General features: G+C 40.5%; 1 protein-coding gene across 1 annotated transcript; it reads right to left on the bottom strand.

Moving 5' to 3' along the window:
* Positions 1-1,881: 1,881 nt before the first annotated feature.
* On the bottom strand, positions 1,882-13,598 carry LOC132977933 (myosin heavy chain, fast skeletal muscle-like). Its single transcript, XM_061042856.1, has 39 exons — positions 13,398-13,598; positions 12,567-12,710; positions 12,321-12,477; positions 12,053-12,080; positions 11,752-11,860; positions 11,543-11,635; positions 11,393-11,456; positions 11,216-11,314; positions 11,020-11,123; positions 10,782-10,920; positions 10,556-10,674; positions 10,300-10,449; positions 10,006-10,176; positions 9,600-9,906; positions 9,430-9,500; positions 9,260-9,347; positions 9,023-9,140; positions 8,811-8,934; positions 8,574-8,710; positions 8,203-8,458; positions 7,868-8,110; positions 7,605-7,781; positions 6,918-7,063; positions 6,709-6,799; positions 6,239-6,628; positions 6,029-6,155; positions 5,516-5,634; positions 5,234-5,430; positions 4,941-5,124; positions 4,688-4,853; positions 4,452-4,576; positions 3,750-4,058; positions 3,440-3,643; positions 3,222-3,347; positions 2,900-3,070; positions 2,704-2,808; positions 2,507-2,602; positions 2,214-2,345; positions 1,882-2,007 (listed from the first exon to the last, which is right to left on the bottom strand). The coding sequence occupies exons 1-39, from the start codon at positions 13,596-13,598 to the stop codon at positions 1,987-1,989; spliced, it is 5,808 nt and encodes a 1,935-aa protein (XP_060898839.1). The 3' UTR covers positions 1,882-1,986.
* Positions 13,599-14,303: the final 705 nt, after the last annotated feature.

Here is a 14,303-nt window from a genome sequence, read left to right as displayed (position 1 = left end):
TGCATGATTCATCGTATGCATTTGCTCATTGTGTCACTCAGTAAAGATACCAAAGGTTGAGCTGGGCTCTAAAGGGGAAACAGGATAGGTTACTGGCCACTTCCACTGACACCAAAAGCTCAGGATGAGGCTTTGGGATGTTTTGGCTGCTCTGATACACCAAAAGTGCTACTGGCCAGCTGCTCTCAGTAATCTTGTTTGGATAAGAGATATCTTCTTTTAAGATATAGTTCAGGCAGAGTGCCTTGTTACGAGGCTTAAAGAGAAATACATGGTCTGATATAGACATGAAATCAGACTATCAGTGTTTGGCAAGCAGGTTGAACCTTTTTTGACATTTGAATCCCACATGTTATGGTATAAGCAGCAGACCCTCAGAGGCTCTACTCACAAACTGAGCAGCACAGAATCTGAACACATGAAGCTTTCAGCAGACGTGGGCGGATGCAGGTCTGCAGCAGAACTTGACTCCCTTTTAGGTAAAACACTTTTTATTCCAAAATCTGTGGTAGCATCAGGTGTTTGTAACTGCCTGGTTTAGTGTACAGCAGAGCAGCTTATTAAAAAGAAATTGATGTTTTTGTTTAAGATTGAGGAAACATGTTTACTTTCAAGAGTGAGCAACTTTTAATTTTCAGAATTATTTAAAGAAAATCTCAACACTAAAAACAGCTAATGTACTGGAGGATTTGAATGCTTTAGGGAATAATTAATGATGTACTATTTATGACAAAAGGGCTAATTAGTGTAAGAGGACTGAAAGATGATGCAAATCTCTTTATTAAGGAAATCGTCCTTAAACACTGATATGATTATTTGTGCATAGAAGAAAAGACCAAAGTTCCAATCTGCACAATACAAATACTAAAATACCTGTCTGCCTCTGGTAAGCAGTGTATGAAAGATCTCTCTTACAATAACTCTGGTTTAAAGGCTCGTCTGGTGCCACAGATTCAGGAGCAGACAGGTGCAGTAAGCTTAGAGAGGGGAGAAAGGCAGCTGTCATTCGACACAACGTCAATGAAATTGCTCGCCAAAGAGGAAGTACATAGTATAACAATGGAAGGTCACTCTACCCCCACAGGATTTGTGGAACTTCATATTAATCTCCACATGCAAAAACAATGTCTATACATGTATTCCTGATTAAAGCAACAATGTGTAATCTTTCCACCTTAAAGTAGTAGTAAAATAGTTTCAAAGGTTGATTTAATAGCACAATAACTTTCAACAGGGAGAATGGCATCTCTCCCATGCCTACAGCTCGGCCTGATGCCCGTTTACTGCACTATGTAACTTTGGCAGCTGGCCGAGGTCATCTCACGAGAATTGTGTACGGCTTTAAGGCACTAGTTCACACAGCAGCCATCAGTTCTAAAAAGATGCCAGCTAGCCGGTATCTGTAAAGCTTGATACATGGCTGAGGCTAGAGACAGCAGAGGACGGTGACGGATGAAGCTAAAGCTTGGTTAATACTTCTGCGTTGAATCTAAGCAGTTTGGTGTGAATGGGTTTTCATAATTGCTTCAAGGCTTTTTGCACCTTAACAAATTTGCAGTTAGAACATGAAAAGGATTATTACTTTTATTTTATTTTATACTTAATATGGCGACATTATGGCGATTTTGACGACAAATTGTGAAAGTTAATTTTTAAAATACAGATCTGTGTTGTAAGATGATAAGGCTTGAGTTTGAGTTACATATTCAGGTTGATCAAAGAGACCATCATTTCAAATTCGACAAATGTTTGTTTTACTAGTATGCACAAATAATTTCCCTACAAAAGTGTATCGGAAACAGAGATTCCACATTTCTTTATAAAACCATGTGGTTTAACTTGTGTATTTGTGGTGGGAACAAAAGTTTCGGAGACAGTAGACTGGCTTAAATTGATTTAATATAGATCTACAGTAGTAAGAGAGAGCAGTTCAATAAATATTCATATTGTATGATTTTCATTTGTGTCTCTCAAAAAGTATGCACATTATTCTTCAGACTCCTTTCCCTACAGTGGGTGGAAAATAGAAAAAAGAAATAATGAGTGCCATGTAGAAAATGAATTAGATATAAATGACTAAAAACTCATTGAAGCACACTAACCCAAAAAAGAAGAACAGCATTAGATCATTCAACATATTGTGATTTTATCTTGTAAGATTATCAGAAACCGTTTACTACCAGCTTATTGCCTGACTTCGAGATTCTGCTTACTTTTCCAATGTCCCGACTCTTTGCCCTCAGTTTGTTGACCTGGGACTCTGCGATGTCAGCACGCTCCTGAGCCTCCTCCATCTCATGCTGTACCTTCCTGTACCTAGACAGGTGAGTGTTGGCCTGCTCCTCCTGTGAGGGAAATCAACATTGTGTCAACATCCATCAAGACTTTATTGATCTACTGATCCTGGTGATTCAGTTTACATTTTACAACATTGTGCACACATAAAAAGGAGAGTATGGTTGTATTGTTCTGTTCCCAGGTTCCAGGTAACAACTTTTTTACTCACTGCCTCCTCAGCCTGTCTCTTGTAGGCCTTCACTTTGAGCTGCAGCTTGTCCACCAGATCCTGAAGTCGGGCAACGTTCTTCTTGTCCTCCTCGGTCTACAGTTGACATGACAGAAATGAATGAATATACACAGTTTAGACACAGTTTTGCAAATCTAACCAATTATTTGCAATAAATAAATAAATGAACTAGTTACCTGATAGGTGAGCTCCTTCACTCTTCTCTCATATTTACGAACACCTTTGATAGCCTCTGTTCCTCGTCTCTGCTCAGCTTCAACCTCTGCTTCGAGCTCCCGCACCTTTCAAATATGAACACTTGCAATGACTAAAAAAGGGCAAGATTTTACATTAAAAAAATGTTTTGTAATTTGCTGTACTATTTATGTTTACCCGAGACTCCAGTTTCTGGAGCTGCTTCTTTCCTCCCTTCATGGCCAGATTCTCCGCTTCATCAAGGCGATGTTGCAGGTCCTTCACTGTCACCTCCAGGTTCTTCTTCATCCTCTCCAAATGAGCGCTGGTGTCCTGCTCCTTCTTCAGCTCTTCTGCCATCATGGCAGCCTGAAATTATGAAGTTTTGTTGAGTGTGAATCTATTGCACACTAGGTCACCATATATGGAGGTGAAAAAGCCTTAAATAGTAGTTAGGGACCTACATTTTATGTACTAAACTTTGTTTTTGGTTACACAGAAAAGTCTCAGAATCACTCACATCAGTGATCGCCTTCTTGGCCTTTTCTTCAGCATTTCTAGCCTCCTGTACAGCATCTTCCACTTCACCCTGGATCTGAACGAGGTCAGTTTCCAACTTCTTCTTGGTGTTTAAGAGGCTGGTATTCTATTATTTAAACAACAATGAATAATTCTCATGTGTTCAACAATAAAGGTTAAACAAAGTTTAAATTGTAGATGGTCGGCCCTTCAGCATACCTGAGAGTGCAGCAGCCCCACACGCTCGCTGGCATCCACCAGCTCCTGTTCAGCTATTTTGCGGCCTCTCTCAGTCTGCTCCAGAGCAACTCTCAGCTCCTCGATCTCAGCCAGCATCAGGTTGTTCCTACGCTCCACCATGGCAACCTGCTCCTTCATGTCCTCCTGACCTCTGACAGCATCATCAAGGTGAAGCTGGGCATCCTGAAATGCAAAACATTGATAGATGTATCAGCTAACACGCAAAGCTACTTTATGAACACACTTCTCCACACAAGACACTTCTCCACTAATCCTTCACTGGATGTACCTTCAGCTGTCCCTGCACGTTCCTCAGCTGTTTCTGGGATTCAGCTGCCTGCCGGTTGGCATGGCTCAGCTGAATCTCCATCTCATTGAGGTCTCCCTCCATCTTCTTCTTGATTCTCAGGGCATCATTTCTGCTCCTGACCTCAGAATCCAAATTACTCTGCATTGACTCAATCACTCTCTGGCTGTTCCTCTTGATTTGCTCAATCTCCTCGTCCTTCTCAGCAATTTTTCTGTCAACTTCACTCTTGACCTGGGTGAGTTCCAGCTGAACACGGAGAATCTTGGACTCCTCATGCTCCAGGGTTGCCTGTGGACAAATGAGATATTCATCACCTGGAGCACAGAGAAGTTTCTTTATTTAAAAAAAAAAAAAAAAAAGTCACCCTGAAGAAAAATAGAATACAGGTGCCAAGTCTATAACCTTTACAAGATAGATCTCCCACATGTAGGGTCTAAAGCTCTGTTAATATTCAAAACTGTCTGACAGTGACAGCAGACACATGAACAGGAAGTGATTCATCTGACTTTTTCTTTTTGCAGTTTCAGACTTTGAATTTGACTTATACAAAATATCATGTCATATTTGATATCAAGCCTGTACTGCCCCTCCCCTGTACTACAGCTAAATGATTTGAACATAGGAGTTTCCCAGCTAGTGTGCCTATGAACTCTTACTGTTGATACGAGGATTCAAGTTTACCTCAGCCTCCTCTAGAGCAGTCTGGATCTCTGTCTTCTCACTTTCCAACGTCTTCTTTCCCTTCTCAAGCTCATGGATGGCCTTACCAGTTTCACCAAGCTGTTCCGTCAAGTCTGAGATCTCCTCTAGTGGGACAAATTAATTGAGCTTATTTAGAATAATAAGTCAAAAAACAATGTACAGTAATGACAGTAGTCCTTAGTGTTGGAGTGTATATCCACTAAAGACTTAATTACGTTGGAGGTTCTTGTTCTCTCTCTTCATGGTCTCCAGCTGGTCCAGAGCTTCTTCATATGAATTCTTCATCTTGAAAAGCTCCGTGCTCATTGAGCGAGCCTCCTTCTGAGCTCCTTCCAGCTCTGCTTGGCTCTCCTCATACTTCTGCTTCCACTCTGCTAGAACCTGAATAACAAGTGCAATAACAACTGAGTGTTTTTTTTCTAACCTCTCATTACCTGTCAAAACAGTGTAAATAGGAAAATGTCTAACCTTGTCAAAGTTCCTTTGCTTCTTGTCCAGGCTAGCAGCTAGAGCATTAGCTCTCTCCACATCAATCATCATATCCTCCACTTCACCCTGCAGTCTCTGTTTAGTCTTTTCCAGAGAGGCACATTTTGCATTCACAGCCTCGATGGACTCCTCTGCATCCTGAAGACGCTGGGCGAGCTTTTTCCTGATGAAACGTAAACAGATTTTAAATATTCATTGTTTCTGTGCACAAGGAAAACCTGAGTGATTTGAGGATCACTTTCATTCTTATGGAAGATTAATATGTTCATTACTTTGCCTCCTCCAGCTCCTCAGTGCGCTGAATGGCATCAGTCTCATATTTGGATCTCCACTGAGCCACCTCGCTGTTAGCCTTGGACATTGAACGCTGCAGCTCAGCTTTAGCTTCCTGCTCCTCTTCAAACTGCTCTCTGAGCAGATCGCAGTCATGACGGGATGACTGGACTGCATGAGCCAGGGCATTCTTGGCCTATGATACAAGTGCTCATGATTAATATTTGATACTAGTCATCAGGAGGCCTTTGTCTTTGTTACTATCCTGCTGGTTTCCTTACCTTAACTTCTTCTTCAACGTGCCTCTTCAGCTCCTCAATCTGCTGAGTGTAAGCCTGCTTTCCTCTTGTCAGCTGAGAGACCAGAGCTTCTTTCTCCTCCAGCTGACGTGTACATTCACCTAATGAAAGATTATAACTGACCTACTGAGCATCAGAAAGTGCAATAGCTTTCTTAATATGTAAAATAATTTAAGTGCATTTTATTTAGCAGTTTGCTGCTGGTGTCATTTGCTGATATTTGAAAGTGTGATGAAAAATGTAAAAATCAGAAATTGACGAAGCAATGAGCTGGAACATGGTTGTTCAAAATCAAAGGTAAAAAATAGTAAATATTGGCATGCATGTATCTTTAGGTCAACAGATTGAATATAGCCAGTGAAGTGAATGACAATTCACAATCTAATAGGTTAGGTCGTTGAAAACAAAAGTTTAAACTCACCATGTAAGTTAAAAAAAAGCAACATGTGAATACATTCTGAACTGGCAAAAATTATAAAACTTTTTTTCAATTACCATTTTCAGTTTGAAGTCTTGCTTTTTGGACACTCAAATCATTTAGCTGACGAACATTTTCGTCATTCTTGTTTTTCAGCTCACTCAGTTGATCTTCTACTGTTCTGCACAGCTTTTCAAGGTTTGACTGGTAAAAAACACAGAACATTTATTAGTCCGTGCATGTCTGCATTCTTTTTCACTCTCTGTATGAAGTCTTTAAAACCTCACCTTTGATTTGGCAATGGACTCCATGTTGCTGCTGAGGTCATCAATCTCCATCTTGTATTCACTCTTCTCTTTCTCCAGCTTCTGTTTGACTCTCTGGAGGTTATCGATCTGTTCCCCCAGCTCCGCCACGCTGTCAGCCTGCTTCTTGCGGAGGGCTGCAGAAGTGGCTTCGTGCTGCAGGGTGGACTCTTCCAGGTCACGCCGCAGCTTCTGAAACTCTGCCTCACGTTTTTTGTTCATCTCAATCTGAGCTGCAGTTGCTCCACCGGCTTCTTCAAGCCTCTCGCTGATCTCTTCAAGTTCCCTGGAGAGATCAGACCTCTGCTTCTCCACCTTGGCCCGAGCAGCACGCTCAGCCTCGATCTCCTCCTCTAGCTCCTCAATCCGAGCCTGAAACACACATGGTTTAACTGAAAATTGTTCACAATATTTTGATGTACCAACTGCTTTGACTATACTACAAAGGATACCTGAAGTTCCTTTATCTTTTTCTGGAGCTGGATTCCAAGACTCTGCTCATCCTCGATCTTACCCAGGAGCTGGCTTATCTCAAAGTCCTTCCTAGAAGTGGCAGAAAACAAACCAAATATTAAAGCTACATTTAACTAGTGCTACTTGTTCAATATAGTGTACAAGCAGGTATAAAAAATCTAATTTTGGGGTGTTTGTTTATTCTTACTTCTTTATTTTCTCATCAGACTGCTGCTTGTCGTTCTCCAGATCCATGACGGTTTCCTGGGCCAGTTTCAAATCTCCTTCAAGCTTCCTCTTTGCTCGCTCAAGATCCATACGAAGCTTCTTTTCTTGCTCCAGAGAACCTTCAAGCTATCAAGGGAAGGGATGTTTCACAAGGTTAAAGGTATAACCATTTTTCACTAATATGGTCTTTAAGCCATGCATTGTTATCATATCTGTTGTATCTGTCCCATTCCTGGGCTGGATTTCAAGTTGACTTCATGCACAAAAGTGATTTGCATAAAACAAGGCATGAGTGAAATCCAATGAAGATATTATCTATTTGATTACAGTTTGAGTGACAAAAAGGGGCACATAGTGTCTAAATGAACGGTCACATTAGCAGCTTAGGACGCAAACTTATGGATTTGTGTCCTACTGTAAGATAGGGTTGCTCTTGGTTTAATGGAAATATCCCTAAAGGACTTATCCAACAAAATAATGTGAAATTGTTTTGCAGCACTCTCAACAGTTGAACAGTATATGTGACTAAGTTGCTGTCTGAGAGTGTTTCTGGCCCTTAGAATCCTGGGACATCTCGTATTAACCTGTTAGCATGCTAACATCAAATGCCATTTTCACAGTTTTATTATCAAGTTGAACTTTTTGAATTGTAATGAAGAATACTCACATCATCCACTTGTTGCTCTAACTTGGTTTTGGCCTTCGTCAGAGTGTTGACTTTGTCTTCCTCTGCCTGCAGATCATCGAGGGTCTGCTGATGTGCCTCTTGGAGGGCTTTCTTCTCTTTCGTCAACTTGGCAACAGTCTCATCTTGAGACGCCATTTCTTCTGTAAGGTTTTTGACCTGTGAAAGTTTACATGAATTTCAGTTAAAGGCCTATTATCCAACAACAAAAAAGGGAATATGTGATCAAAAGTCTTTCTTATTACCTTGTTCTCAGTGGCATGTTTCTCCTTTTCCACTTTTGCCAGTGTGAGCTCCAAGTCATCAATGTCCTTCTTCAACTCAGAGCACTCGTCCTCCAGCTTCCTCTTCTTTGCTGTGAGCTCAGAATTCATTTCCTCCTCATCCTCCAGTCTCTCAGTCGTCTCTTTGAGTTTGGCCTCGAGCTGGATTTTTGCTTTAATGAGCCCCTCACACCTTTCCTCTGCATCACTGAGGTTTTCACTTTCCTAAAAGGCAATGCAGACAGGTTCACATATTTGTGGTAGGATATTTACTATATTTAATATACAAGAATAAGCTGTGTAATGGTCCAACTTACAGATTGCACTTGCAACAACAGATCATTTTTCTCCTGGAGCAGAGAAACCATCTTCTCCTCCAGTTCCTTCTTTTTGGAAAGAGCCTTTGTCAGGTCGTCTTTGGTTTTTAAAAAGTCCTCTTTCATCATTGCCATTTCTTTTTCAGTCTCTGCACTCTTCAGCAGAGGCTTAATCTTGAAGTAGACCTTCATCCATGGCCATGTTTTGACGTTCATGAATGAACGGATGTTGTACTGGATGGTGAAAATGGCATCTCTGGAGAAGAAAAGGAAAAAGTGAGTTCAGTGAATTTTCAAAAATAGTTATCTTATTATATATGACGATAGATTTCCAAAAATGAATTTACATCATTACCAGAAAAACACATTACCTTCTCTCTATCATCTTTACGAACTCCGTCCTCATGAGGAAACCTCTGCAGAGAGCCTGAGTCATTGTGACCAGCTGAGCCAGCTTCTCATCTCTTTTCTCCTCCAGAACTCCCAGCAGACCAGCTTTAAAGAACACCTGAACAGAACCAATTGTATTCGGTAAATCAGAACTACTAATGATGGTCTTTTGGCCGCATTGGAAACAGCCATGTCCATGGAAGCGTTTCTTACTCTACCTTAGTGTGGCCGAACTTGTACTGTGTGTGGTCCACATCGATGGATCCCAGCAGTTTCTCTGACGCCTTCTTGTTATCTATGAATTGTCCCTCTGGGATGACACTAGCATTCAATACTTTGTATCTAAAATGAAAGATTTCACAAAGTTAGGCATGTACGCTCTAAGACCCTGAATCATTTTCAGTTACTTTATAGATTGCTTTTCTGCTACCTCTGCTTGAAGTCACCGTAGAGGATTCTGCTCGGGAAACCTTTCCTGCAGATCCTGATTCCTTCCAGCACACCGTTACACCTCAGCTGATGGATGACCAGGAAGTTCTCCATGAGACCTATGAAACATTATTGAGTAACATGATTTGTAAATGTGTTTGAAGAAATGTTTGAATCAAGTTGTTTTTCAGTTTTTTTTTAAAATAACTTCATTAACAAACACCATGGAGACACATACCAGGTGTCTTTGATTCATTTGGAATCAGGCAGCGCACAAAATGAGGATGTGTGCTCCTCAAATTTGTCATCAGCTTGCCCAAATTCTCCTGAAGAATTAAAGGACAATAAATGTATTAAAGGCATCAAATTAGTGCAGTAAACTTTCAAAGCCATCCTTTCATATCTTACTCTGAACAATGCAGACACAGTTTGAAAGGATCCACCCTTCTTTTTGGCACCTTTCTTTCCAGCAGTCTCAGCTGTCAGTGGAACAACAGTAGCATTAGATTCAATTCAGCACAAGAAACACACGTCACATTTCAATATTTCCTACCATTTGGAATGATCACAACATTTACCTTCTGCTGATGCATGTGATGCATACAGAAAGCACAGCAGTTTGTTTGATGCTTTCTGGTAGAGCTGAACCACTGAGTCGTTCAGAGGGTCTTTGTTTTTGTCGAGCCATCCGGTGATGTTGTAATCAACAGTGCCAGCGTAGTGCACCAGGGCAAAGTGAGCCTCAGCCTTGCCTTTGGCTGGCTTTGGCTTCTCAAAAGACTTGGTTTTACCAAGATGCTGGTCGTACAGTTTGTTCTTGAAGGTGGTGTCTGATGCCTTGGGGAACATGCACTCCTCTTCAAGGATGGAGAAGATGCCCATTGGCTGTCAGGATTAAATGATTATTTAACACAAAAAATCTGAAGTCATCAAATCAGATAGTTTTATTGGTAAGTGAAAAATAGCATGTTGCTCAATGCTCACCTTCTCAATCAGCTCAATGCATGCAGCCAGATCCATACCAAAGTCAATGAACTCCCATTCAATTCCTTCTTTCTTGTACTCCTCTTGCTCCAGCACAAACATGTGGTGGTTGAAAAACTGTTGCAGTTTCTCATTGGTGAAGTTGATGCACAGCTGCTCCAAGCTGTTGTACTAAGAAGATTAAGAAAGCAAAGGTCAGTGAAGGCTATATGAAGCAAATGCTAAAATTGCTATTATTTGTACTCTATAAAACAGGCTACAGAAGATCATGCATTATCAGTTAAGCACACTCACGTCAAAGATTTCAAACCCAGCAATATCCAGGACACCGATGAAATAGCTTCTGGGCTGCCTCGTATCCAACATCTCATTAATTCTGACCACCATCCACAAGAACATTTTCTCATAGATAGACTTGCAGAGAGCATTGACAGAATTGTTGACCTGATTTCATAGAAATAATGATAAAAGAAAAAAAGATGAATGACAAGTGTTCAACAGGCTACAGAAAAAAGATTGACACAACTTTGTCTGAAAGTGAACCTGTTACCTGAGGCACAGTCTGACCCTTAGTCACAAACTCGTTTCCGACTTTCACCCTTGGATAGCACAGTGCCTTCAGCAGGTCAGCGGAGTTCAGGCCCAAGAGGTAAGAGATTTTATCAGCAACTGAGAAAAAAAAACAGTTAATTGAGAGATGTTAGTCAAAAGAGATTATAAAGAGGTTTATTTATTAATTCTGGCAATAAAGGGGAAAAAATGGAAATACAACACACCCTCAGTGCCATCTGGCTCAGCCTGCTCTTCACGCTGTTTCTGCTTGAACTTCATGTTTCCATGATGCATCACAGCTCCAGTCAGCTTGTAGATGCCTTGTTTCTCCTCCGCAGTGAAGCCCAGGATGTCGATTGCAGTCTGTGAGTATAAAAAAATAAATAAAGCCATGAGTTCTGCTCTCAATTAATGAAAATGTATACAGCTTTTTTAAGGTAGTGGATTTGATCATTTCCTTACATCGGTTGCAATGAATTCTTCAATGTCATCGATACTCTTGACCGTGATTTCACCCTGACTGATCATGTAATAGTCATACGGGTTTGTGGTGATAAGGAGAGCCTCTGAAAAAAATTAACCCATGTGGTTGATACTTGTAAGCAAACATACACAGTAAAGCCGGTACTAAACAGTACATTTAAATCAAATGTTTTACCTATCAGCTCCGGTTTGTGGCCTGTCATGAGCTGATAGAAGATGTGGTAGCTCCTCTCAGCAGACAGCTGGAATGTCACTCGAGATTTCTCCAGCAGATCTGTAAAACACGGAATAAATGATTTGCGGTTCGTCTTTTCCTTAAAATCTTAAGGATGAAGAAGGGCCAAAAGCTTACACGTTTCGATATCAGCTGAAGCCAGCTTTCCAGTTGTTCCAAAATGGATGCGAATAAATTTACCCTGAAGAAGGAGACAGTTGTAAGCATGTGACTATTTTTTTAACTCACTCTCAAAATCAAAGTTTAATTTATTGAACCGAAACTTACAAAGCGGGATGAGTTGTCATTCCTCACAGTTTTGGCATTACCATAAGCCTCCAGCAGGGGATTGGCTGCAATGATTTGATCTTCCAGAGACCCCTTCACTCAGTAAACCAGAAACAGGGAAACAAGAATTAGAGCGTCATACTTGAGGGTCCAAAATGACATTCAATATGTCAGTTTTGTTGTCCTTGTTAAAAGCCTTGTTCATTTACATGTATTTTTCCAGTCTGCTCCACTTTCTTTCCTCCAGCCACTGCGATTGTCGCAAAGTACTGGATGACACGTTTGGTGTTGACAGTCTTTCCTGCACCAGATTCTCCACTTTGGGCATACAGAATGAATTAGCACAAACAAACTCTTGTTCAAAGATTTTGTGTATTGCATATTGTCCAGCAAATATTTGTGTATGGTTTTTAGTTTATGTTAAAGGATGACAGGACTTCTCTGTGACATATATTGATTTCAGTTTCCTTGTAGATGAGGTAAAAAGGTTGTAAAAATGCTCAAACTTACGTGATAAGGATAGACTGATTCTCACGGTCTGTAAAAAAACAAAACATTAGTATGCTTTTTACATAAGAGAAAGTTTCAAACCTGCCTCATGTACATTATTCAGCCTAAACCATAAAATAAAATAAAATAAACCAAAATAAGTTTATCTAGCAGCTACTTGCTTAACATACTAAAACATTGATGTGTACTGTAAATGCTCTTGTCTTCACAAATAATAGCTTTTCTTCTAAAACCCTTGAAGTTTCTGGACATTGTGTTGTGTACACACCAGTGAGCATGAACTGATAGGCGTTGTCAGAGATGGAGAAGATGTGGGGTGGAGCCTCAATCCTCTTTTTGCCTCTGTATCCTTGCACAACCCCTGAGTCGTACACTGGGAGCCACTTGTAGGGGTTCACAGTCACGCAGAACAGCCCTGAGTAGGTCTGGGGAAGGACAGAGAGGCTTTTTACTGACACACTTCTTGATGGAGTCGGGTTTCATCAACTGATGTGATAATCAGAATCAAACTCACGTAGATCATCCATGCTGCATAGCGCTCTTTGAGGTTATACAGCACAGAGGGTTCACTGAGGTGGGTCATCATGGCCATGTCCTCAATCTTATCGTACTTTGGAGGGTTCATGGGGAAGATCTCAGTGTCTTTTACAGTGATTGTCTGTTACAGGGACAGAAACCATACAGAACTGGTTACAGCCAGCTGATCAGTACTCATTACTTTTTATACACAGACTGAAATATTCAGCCATGAAAAAGATCAGTTTGAAGTCTGTAATGTTCAAGGCTTGACCTTTCTTAAAGTGTTGTAGTTATGAGTATGCATCACAAGACATGCACTAAACATACATAACAAATGACAACTTTTGTTGAACAAAATAGGATAAGATGATACTTTGTTGATCCCCCAGGGGGGAAATTCGGATGTTGCAGCAGCTCAAGACAAGTAGCAGTAGGTAGTACAAAAAATAAAAAAATAAAACAGAATCGATAATCAATCATTCGAATAAAATAGGCGGATGTACAACTGGAATATAAAGGAGGGAAGTGAACTATGCAGGACAATTGAGACATTATGTGCAGTAAAGTGACAAGTGATGATTCATAGAGACTTGGTTTGATTATTGCAGTATTATAATATATAATATAAGGTGCATTTAAGAGGAAGTGAGGTACTCAAAATTGTGCTCTCCTAGACTGAACAAAACAGAAAACCTGTCACAAATGTTGTCTCATTAGCTTTGTACTTTGAGAAATATGATATGATTTATGCATTTATTAGAATTACAAGACTTCAAGTTTGTGAATAACCTTTTTTTCTCCCCACCCACAGTGCGGTCACACTCACCTTTCCACAGAGAGTCTCCACAGTGGCTTTGCCACCTTCCTTCTTTACAAGTTTCCCTTTGAGGTACATCTCTGCAGGTTCGGTCACAAAGTACGCCGATTTAGCATCAAAGGGGGTGTTTTGTGCTTCAATTCTCTCTCTTTCTGGCTTCCGGAGGAAAGCGGCCGCCGCGCCAAAACACTCCATTTCTGCGTCCCCCATGGTGACTCTTTACTGCAAGTAGAACATATTTGATGAATTGTTCTCAGCTCTGATGTCTACACCCAGGATGGTAGTTGACTGTTTCACACTTTGAAAATACTTTTAATGCTGTGACACGTGTAACACTGAAACAAACACCGGGAGAGTCTGCCTATTCATAGCACCACATATTTTCTAAACAAAAGCTGAATTACTTGATAAATGAATCACTTGACAATTAATCGTATCCATTCTGTACTCTGCTATGATTAAAAATTCTCTGGACAAATTCAAACGTGGTAGGAAAAGTCAATTACCTTTTTCCCTCTTCTCAGAAAAACAGCTGCTGATGGTTTAATGAGGTTCCTGAACAAAGAGACACACAGTTGAAATAATTAACTGTGATTAGACATTCCTATTTAAAAAAAAATTTAAAATTTAAAATTTAAAAAAGGGACTGCAATCTGAAATAAATCTTTAATAGCCATCGGTTGTGGATGCACTTGTGGTGCCTGGCAGTAAGCAGTCATGCCCTGCATTGTTCATTAAGCTGCTGGTTTTCTTCCTGCTAATAAAAGACTGTTTCTCACTCACCTTGACTATTCGCCTGTCAGTCCTTGGGGGTGTCCAGCCTCCCTTCTTATATAGAGAGATCAGTGTTCAGTCAGCACAAATTACTTTCTTTATTTGGTCATGCACTTTAAGGCTCTCCTGCTCGAGTATTTC

Source organism: Labrus mixtus, chromosome 7 (genome assembly GCF_963584025.1).
Source record: "Labrus mixtus chromosome 7, fLabMix1.1, whole genome shotgun sequence".
NCBI classification, from domain to species: domain Eukaryota; kingdom Metazoa; phylum Chordata; class Actinopteri; order Labriformes; family Labridae; genus Labrus; species Labrus mixtus.
This window is presented reverse-complemented; position numbering and strand designations above follow the sequence as displayed.